The 9513-nt window shown below is 36.1% G+C and overlaps 1 protein-coding gene across 1 annotated transcript; it reads right to left on the bottom strand.

The window, feature by feature from the left end:
- Nucleotides 1-1361: 1361 nt before the first annotated feature.
- LOC141606521 (RNA polymerase sigma factor sigE, chloroplastic/mitochondrial) lies at nucleotides 1362-6783 on the bottom strand. The gene is made up of 6 exons (XM_074425682.1): nucleotides 6458-6783; nucleotides 4227-5011; nucleotides 3793-3939; nucleotides 3375-3611; nucleotides 2328-2591; nucleotides 1362-1885 (listed from the first exon to the last, which is right to left on the bottom strand). The coding sequence occupies exons 2-6, from the start codon at nucleotides 4968-4970 to the stop codon at nucleotides 1688-1690; spliced, it is 1590 nt and encodes a 529-aa protein (XP_074281783.1). The 5' UTR covers nucleotides 4971-5011; nucleotides 6458-6783; the 3' UTR covers nucleotides 1362-1687.
- Between the last annotated feature and the right edge of the window lie 2730 nt (nucleotides 6784-9513).

Raw genomic sequence — 9513 nt, 5'->3', positions numbered from 1 at the left:
TTTATTTTAATAACCTAAAATTTTATATTAATAATAACATGTATATTTGAATATATTAGTTTTTATCATAAAATGTTGTGTTGTTAAAAACAAATTAAAATATAAATCAAATTAAATGTTATTTTTGGCCTTCTCTCCTTTTAGATTAATCTTATGCTATATGATGGTCCTATAAAAAAGTTGTTCTTCAATCCTTTAAAAATGAATTACAAACATGAACAAATTGTTAGGATCACAAATTTTCATTGTAGACATGACATATCCGTCACTCTGGAGTGACGGATACCATTTTACCTCACAAAGTACCCACTTTTTCTCTCTCTGCAACACTATTCATGTGGTCCTCTTTCTCCACTAACCCATTTTGATACCATTTTAACTCACAAAATATCCGCCACAAATGGTGACCCGTCACAAGGGAGACCAATTGGGATAGGATAGGGAGAATATTATGTTTAGGGTTTTCTGTAGGCTTTGGACGGCCCCTTTTAATTTCAGTCTTACAATTTACAAGGGCTGGGCCCAATCTTACCATCCATGATCCATCCATCCATTAAGAATCAAACAATGATCACAAATTCTCATTAAAGACGGGCACTATCCGTCACAAGCTAAAAACGACCTATTATACTTTCATTTATCACTATTTAAGATTACGAAATATGTTGTAATCTTAAGACTGTCTCGAGTAAAATTAACTCTTAATAAGATTAATACAGAAATCCAAAAAATGAGACAGAAAACTCTCATATCTGTGTCGTGATTTAAACTTGCGATTTATCCTCCACAGTACCTCCGTCTTATCTATGTATGAAACTAAAACCACTTTACTACTTTAGTAATTAAGTCCACTAATTTGATTATTTAATCTTGTCTTTTCTTGTTTAATGGTAGGTGGGATCTAATTGCTGGGAGAATTCCAGGAAGAACAGCTGAAGAAATTGAACGTTTTTGGAGAATCAAACATCCCAACAACAACAACTAACATTTCACAATTTTCATCAGACAATCTTCAGACTTAAATATTCCTGTTTCCTCCACGTGAAATTCCATATATTTGTACTCTTTTGTCTCCGATGTGTTATAAACTAAATACAGTATACAAAATCAGGTACGATAAGTCGGTATTCCTTTACGTATAGGAATATTTCTCGTGTTTACGTAGATAAATGTTATATATACTCCATAAGAGTATACTCAGTATATTGTCGGTTTGTAAGTTGCAAAACATGAAATACGGAGTAATATATGAATATATCATGCGGATCATATATCTCCGTCTCTCCAAACTAACGAATGTAACGTATGATGCACACGGACTTATGTACGAGATTATCTTACGAAAAACTTATCACAAGAAATGAGATTAATTCAGCATGGTATGTATAACTGTATAAATATAAGGGTGAAAATTGAAGAATGAACAAGAAGATTACATTACAGGTGATATTTACGAGGGGGCGGGTTTCAGCAAAACTCAAATCTTAGCCTAAAGTATCTAAGTATGGCATATCTACGGTTCATTTTACACTCTGCTACAAATATTTATGTATACATCACAATATAAGAAGATTAATATCAAGGTGAGGAGGAAGAAGAGTATGTATGTATGTATGTATTCACGCGTAGATATACATATGTACCGGTGATACCCATGGCCATGGGAACGATGTGGTGTAGGTTCAATTTAGTGTATGTGATGACGAAGATAATCCATTCGAGCTGGATGCTTAAGCTTCATCAAAGCCTTCATTTCGTGCTTCCGGACCATTTCTCTGGAAATATTAAGGTTCCCGGCAATTTCTCCCAACGTTCTGTCTCCTTTTCCGTCAAGTCCATATCTTTGCCTGATGACTAAGCTCTCCTTCGGTTTTAATGAGTCGAGCTGCAAAAGAATCCATAAAATTTATCAGAATTCAGTAGCTGATAAAATTTAAGTCGAATAGCTTACTCTGTAACGTATGAGACATTGTAAGTTATTTTTCTCTTACTGTCAAAAAAAAATTGGCAACTATTAGACCAGAAAAACAGGTTATTTTATTCAGGTTAGCCGTTAGTGGCTGGCGGTAAAGGATCAGGTCATTTTCGAGTCACTTTGCTCATGACTGTTAAGGTTTTTGTTTCAAACTATTCTGGTTCAGGAATTAAGGAAAATTTCAGGCCCAGCAATTACACATGTCGGGTCGGAACACTTTGGGTTCGGGTTTATTTCAGATTTTTTTTTATCGGATTGGGCGAGTCAGCTTTGTAAGGTCTGCATAGTCGAAAATAGTGTAAGAAACAACTCCAACTTATATAAACAAACACGGAGATGGAAGGAGAAATACCACATCATCGAGGGCAAGTCTAAGCAAAGCTGGTTGCTTCCGCTTGTCGCCCCCAACACCGTCAATATCGGTAATCCCATCGATGAACTCTTCTTGCGTAACTCGATTTTTTGAGTGTAGGGAAGCCACAGAGTTAGCGGCTCGCATCACTTCGTGGTATCTTTCAAGAGATATTCCTACTCTATTGGTTACTTCTTCATCTGTAGGCATCCTTTTCAGCTCAAACATCAATTCAAGTTTGGCTTTTTGGATTTCCATCCTTACCTGAATGAGTTTAATCAAAAGAAACAAAACCCATCAGAGTTGTCGCAGTTCGTGACTGCATTGTAACTTCACAAATCTTAACAAAATCTGAGACACTGCAATGAGCGAGCTTCCATGATACCCTGTGAAGACCAACAAAGCAAAACACTAGGGGAGTTCGGAAAGGGGAAACAGATAAGTTTCCCGAAGGTGATGAATTATGTTATCGTGACTCGGTTGGAAATAAGAAATACTCCCTCTGTCCCACATTTGTCTACCTTTTATGAGGGGTATTTTAATCAAAAGTAAACAAATGATTCGGACGAAGGGAGTATCTCACAAGGGTGCATGCCCATAAGTCTGGCGATGCTGTTTTACGTAACGTTTACATGTTTTTGGTTTAGATAAAATAAATGTCCAATTTTAGTATGGCCATCAAACTTGAACATCCGAAATCCTTGCATATATCAGAAACTCAGAACCAAAACAAAGAGGCCACAACACAATCAAGATTAAAGCGCATAAAAGTTTTCCCAAATCATTTTTTTTCTTGTTTCCTGATGAAAGTTTGGAAATTTGAGGTAATTCATCTCCAACAACATACAGGACATCTACTTTATATACCAGTTTAAGGTAAAGAGACTGATAACTCATATTTTTAATTTCTACCGAGTATGTGGAAGAAGCTTTGTGTGTTATTCTTCTCAAGAGCTTTGCACAAAATTGTGATAAATGACGGGAAACACAAACTCAAAGGCTGGAAAAAATTGCTATTAATGGGACATTGGGATTGCAGAAACATACCGATTCCAGACCAAAGGGGACACGGGTAAAGCTTGAGACAGTCATTGAACGAATGATAGCATGCCGTATCCAGAAAAGTGCATATGTTGACAGCCGTAATTTCCTTTTCGGTTCAAAGCGATCAATAGCTATTATAAGACCCTTAACTCCTGCTTGGCAAAGGTCTTGAAATTTTGGTCCATTTGTAAAGTCTTGAAAGTATTTGTTCATCACAAATAATACAAGTCTTAGGTTATGCTGCACCAGTGAAAATAAACATGAGTATTTGTTCATCACAAATCGGAAGTATCAGACACAATTTTCTTATTTAGCTGTGCGTTTATGGTAGAGAAAATATAATGGCCTCTGCAATTCCGCAAATATATAAGAGAAAAGCACCAGTCTTTGGGAAAGTCGATAAAGAGTGATGCACCCTTACCTTAATCAATTTGTTTCTTGCCGCATGTCCAGCCTCCATTTTTCTTCTAACTTGAATTACAGTCATATTTGTCGCCTGTCCTAGCTCGGCATCAGTTGGATCTCTTCCCAGTTCTCTCTGCAGATTCTCCTTCACTTGCAGAAGGGCCTGTAGTTGATAACATTAATAGAAGGAATTTTATTTAATACATACGATAAGCAAAAGGTCTCCATAATCCGCAACCACCAGAGCTAGGTAAAATAAGCAAAATGACTCATGTACTGAGGAGCAGCTGCCAAACAGTGCGATTCTTAATAGAATGAGCATAATAGGTCTTGTAGAACTATTGTTTTTGGAACATGCAGTGGCAGAGCCAGGATTTTAAGTCAGCGGGGGCGAAAATTTTCCTGTATAAAAAAGGAAACGGTTTCCAATCCAGAAAAAAATGATTTTACCTTTCTGAGCTCCAACAATTTAAACAACCAAGTATGTTCAGAAGACGGAAGAACAGGTGGTATTTTCATCTTCTTCCAATCCAAGCTGACCAAATCAGTTGATGCAGAGTACTCTCTAACAAGCTCCTCTATCTTCTCATCTTCACTGATACAAACTTTCACCTCTCGTGTAGCAGGAACCGCTATTTCTTCCTTCACCGACTTCCTTTCCTTTTTATTGCTCAAATCCTTACTCTTCTTCATCTCAATTCTCTTATCAAGACTCAATCGCTTTGCTTTCTTTTTCCTATTCCTCACCACACCTCCATCAATATTCCCTCCCGACTTCTCATCAACATCATTGCCATGTCTTTTGTTCCCTCGGCTTTTTCTTCTGACACCGTCAATGTTCTCTTCAGCTACATTTTCCCTGGTAGGGCTAATCTTGAAAATGCTTTCCAGCTTAGCTGCCGCTTCAGTCAGATCTAATTCAGTAGCACATGGCGAAGCTTCAGCTATATCAGCAACCCCAACTCTTGCTTTAGAAGGTTTTCTTACCGATCTTCCTTTCTTTCTATTCTCCTTCTTTTTCTCTATGTGTAAACAAACTGGCTCATTCGGTCCAATTAAGGTAATCTTTTTCGGTTTGTCCGCTTTGAATCCCAATATAAAGGGTCCCTTAACATTAGACTGAGGAAGAGTCACTCGTCCACTTAGGTTCAAAGATGCTCGAGAGGCTGAGCTGGATACAGTCACAACTCCCATACCAACTTCGCCAAAATCAAAAGCCCTTCCCAATAGAAGTCCTGCAAATGTGCATAGTAGTTGGAGTTATTCGCCAATGACGTGAACAGAAGCGCAAGTTTTTAACACGTCAACAACAAGAAATCATTGATTCTATAAAATTTTGGGTCAGCTAACATGAATCGTCGTTTTAACATTCATCTATTCATTTACTAACTCTCTGTGATCCACAAGTGAGTAAGGAATAAGGACTGCCGACAGAACACAGTCCTACATATATACTAGCATTGCAATCTCAACACAGCAGACAAATCCATAAAATCCAATAGAGATATTTGAACAAGAAAAATGAAAGGGCGCCACCGGGTGACACCCAATTTGGGCGCTACCTTCTCACATGGGGTGAGTGCGGACCCCTTCAATTAAGAATGCATGTGAGAGGGTGACACCCAATTTGGGCGCCACCCTTTGAACAATCGATACAAAGATTAATTAAGAGAAAGCCATTTGCTGCAAACTGCCCTTATCACATCCTTTATCCGAATAAATTACGGAAATCATCACTATCTACAAACATCCCCTATCACTACAGAATTCATTTTTTTTTACATTGTAGCCGCGGCTAGCTTCCTCGCTCGATTGGCTCCATGGGTTTTATAACCTCAAAAGCTCTTCCAAACAAGATGTCAAAATGCCGGGTACATACTTTCACAAACATTTGAAATTCCAGTTACAACTTTCACAAACATATCGACCTCAAAATTCATTTTTTTTCGTGCCAAATGAATCACAAGACTAGTACGAGTACAACATACTCCCACCATCCCGGTCAATTGTTGTCCTTTGGTTTTGGGACAAAGACCAAGAAAAGAGGATGAACCAATTACTAAATGACAAGTAGAACAAACTGATTGTGAATGATCAAATTGCTCATCAATTTCATTCTTAAAGTAAAAAGGACAATAATTAACTGAGACACCCAAAATGAAAAAGGACAACTGGGACAGAGGGTATTACCCTCCCTCTTCTCATTCATTTATTTACCTTTTTCATTCTTTGTTAGTTTTTTAAAACAAAGGTAAACAAATAAATGGGACGTGAACAGAGTGGTGGAGCAAGCAGGGGCGCTCGCCCCCTCTACGAATAAAATTGCGACAATTTTAGTTAAAATCGTCAAACTTTTTTCGAGTTTTTCTTAAACCATGAAGCGTTTTCTCCCGTCTGAAATTTTTCGCCCTCACTGACCTCAAATCCTGGTTCCGCCATAGACCCGTCTTAATATCCGGCTTAATCACTAGGCTAGTAGGCTAAGACCACTCTGTAGTCTGTATTAAACTCGAAATTCTACTGATCAAAACACAAATAAAATTACGATTTAACCAACAAGCTATAATCAACATTACGCACCGCATCAAATTCAACTGATTGCTAAATACTAATTACAATTAAATTTACTAAAGTAACAAAAATAAACATGATCACAATAAAAAAAAAAGAAAAAAAAGTACCTCAGGTGAATAGAAATTCAATAGAAAAAGGTTCGATCTTTGCAATGTTTGAACGATTATCCACCTTAAAACAGATATGTTAATGCAAACCCAGATGTAAAAATCTGTTCTTGAGTGATAATTCTAGAATTTGTGTAACTTTTGTTCAAAGGAAAATGTGATACAAGTTTTCTTTCTTTTATGAAAAAAAATACTAGAAATTTGTATGGGGGTTTTATTTTTGAAAAAAATGTGTGGAAATCAGGGGAGCCACAAAATAGGAGAGAAAACAGTAGACAAATTTGAGAAATAAAATAATGGAAAGGTTCTTGTTGACAGTTACTGACGTGGCTTTAGATTTATGCTACTTCTCGCGTGGCTACCTTAGGTGCACTTGCTACATTTTGGACTACCACTCTAACAAATGTATCACAAACTGTACATCTAACATATATTATTATTATTATTTTTTTTTTTTGGGTGACGAGGGGCGACCCGCATTTCGTCACCACCCTGGATCGTAAACCACCCCAATCGATTAGGCCGCCGAGATAACCGCATTTAATCGCTTCATCCGGGTTCGAACATGGGACTGCACTTCGCAATTTTCTGAACTTTGCAAACTTTGAGGTTACCCAAGTCTATCACTAGACTGCAAGCACTTGGTTTATACATCTAACATTGTAAACGGATAATATTAATCTTATAAAATAATAGTGAATAGTGCAAATGGATAGGAAATTGATACTCACTTATCCTCCCACTTACATTTTATGACAAGGTCACTACTCGTCTACAATTTTAGACGGATAATATACGTCTACAATGACACAGGTTGCAAATGTATATATGGATCTATGCCCGTTATTTTGATTATTTAACATCCTTCTTTACCTTTTAGGGATGAATTTTTTAAAGTAAAAACTAAATGAGTAGGTTAGTCTTATATAAGGTTAACACAAAAATATCTATTTTATAGCTAAAACGGGTTAAGTATTATAATATTTAGATAGATAAGACAGTTTTATGTTTCCGAGATATTATTCTTTTGCTTTCGTATATGCAAGTGAATATACTTAACCCGTTTTAATAATAAATGAATATCTTAATTTTAATCAATAATTTGTTGAATTGATTAGCTCAAGTCAAAGGTGTTACATTTTAAAATTTGGTAAAATGAAAGCCCATGCTAGACGTGTCACATGGAGTAGCATGGGAATTTCGAACTTTTTTTGTTAATAAAAAATGGTGGGAATGAAGTAGTTTACGTTGCATATCTAGAGCCATATAATTTTCATAGGGACTACTAGTGTAACCCGTCTTTGACCAATAAGTCCTCATCATTGGGCTGGGCCTTGATTCATTAATATTGGGCCGGGCTTTGACATATTTAGAATGTAATATGGATACCTTCGTATTGGGCCGCTCGGTTAGAGTATGACTGGGTGACCGGGTGACCAGCCCATCAAACGGTAAAGCGGTAGTTATGTGCCGCAACTTTCTTATAAAACCGTCTTAAAAACGTATCTGTTAGAGGAATTAGGGTTAGGTTACGAGTTACCACGGCTACCATCTAGGGTTTAGAGTATCGTCGTCTATTATATATATCATCCATATATTCTCATGAGATCACGATTCAATAATACAATTCCTTCTCTGCAATTCTCCCCCTCTATAATCAAAGTTGAAAATGAAAGAACAAAGCATGGAAGCAGAATATCATTTCTGTCATTTTTCCCCTATCTCAACTATTCATTAGATCCAGAACATTAATTGGAAATTATCTCAAGAACTCGTTTTTTAGAAACTTATTTTGGAAAACTTACTTCTCCCAACATAAAAATGAATGGTAATATGAAAAATTGATGTCAAAAATTAATTTCTGTATTTTTTGTATAGAAAGTATAGAAATTGCGATTAAATCATTTCGTATCTTTTTTGTTTCCAACATAAAAATGAATGGTAATATGAAAAATTTATGTCAAAAATTAATTTCTGTATTTTTTGTATAGAAAGTATAGAAATTGCGATTAAATCATTTCGTATCTTTTTTTTTTTCATGTTCAAATAATAATTTTGTAAAGTCAATTGGTGAAATTAATGACCTCTTTGAATCATCGAGTTTGTTAAAAAATGGTGACAGTAGAACGTGGGGTTGTGGGTGGGCCATCTATTTAAGAAAAAAAATACGGAGTATTGAACTTTCAACCACAGAGCGATACGTAGGCTTTGTGGTTGTTCGTTTAATAAATAGGATAGGATTATTCTAGAATATCTCTTTACATTTCCATTGTATAACTCCTTCTTGTATATTTGTATATATACCCCATATACGCTCATAAGATGTACACACTTCTCTATTATCATACACTTACTTCTTTACATTTCATAATAAGTTCCAACTAATATCCTATCAAAATATGTCATTTACCAAACTCATGAAATTAATAGATAGGTTGGTCAATCTATTATTTAGGCAAAATCTACTACTTACGCCCAATATACTATTAAATACATCGTCTAATATTCATTTCACGAATTTATTAATAAATTTCATTTTAGAAAAATTGGAAATTAAACAATCCCGTGAATCTTCACGGGTATATTACACCGGTGTCTAAAATAAAAAACTTTGAGGTGTGACAAAACTGATACGGCCCGAAGTACTCGACTCGAGACCCAAAAATGACTCGATTAGTGTGACCCGAACTTGATCCGATAGTCTCGAATGGTGCAGATTCGGGAGTGACCCGACCCGAAATTACTCGACTTGAAGTGATCCGAAATGACTTATTTTAAGCAAAATCCTGACGTGAAGTGACTCAAACAACCCAGAACGACCCGATAAATGATCCGATAATTATTGAACCAAAAGTGGTCCGATACCCGACCCAAATGACCCATTTACCAGATCTAAGTAGTATTCGGTGTTAACATAAGTGAAAAAAAAAAGAAAAAGCGCTCTCTCTCTAAAATTTTAGAGGGAGAGTGAAAAAGTCCTCAAGTCTTAGAAATCCTAGAAATTAAGTTCAGTATGCTTTCTTTAACGTTTTTTTCTTCCCCAGCTATTTCGTCCT

The sequence above is a fragment of the Silene latifolia genome, chromosome 10, assembly GCF_048544455.1.
Source record: "Silene latifolia isolate original U9 population chromosome 10, ASM4854445v1, whole genome shotgun sequence".
Lineage (NCBI taxonomy): Eukaryota > Viridiplantae > Streptophyta > Magnoliopsida > Caryophyllales > Caryophyllaceae > Silene > Silene latifolia.
The sequence above is the reverse complement of the archived record's forward strand: the minus strand, read 5'-3'. Positions and strand labels throughout refer to the sequence as shown.

Excerpts from the sequence above, each read along its gene's own strand:
- LOC141606521 (XM_074425682.1), bottom strand. The coding sequence starts at position 4,970 with ATGGGAGTTGTGACTGTATCCAGCTCAGCCTCTCGAGCATCTTTGAAC. Across the intron at positions 3,940-4,226 it reads AATTGTTGGAGCTCAGAAAG|GCCCTTCTGCAAGTGAAGGA; the intron begins GTAAAATCATTT and ends TATCAACTACAG. Across the intron at positions 1,886-2,327 it reads GACTTGCCCTCGATGATGTG|CTCGACTCATTAAAACCGAA; the intron begins GTATTTCTCCTT and ends ATTCTTTTGCAG.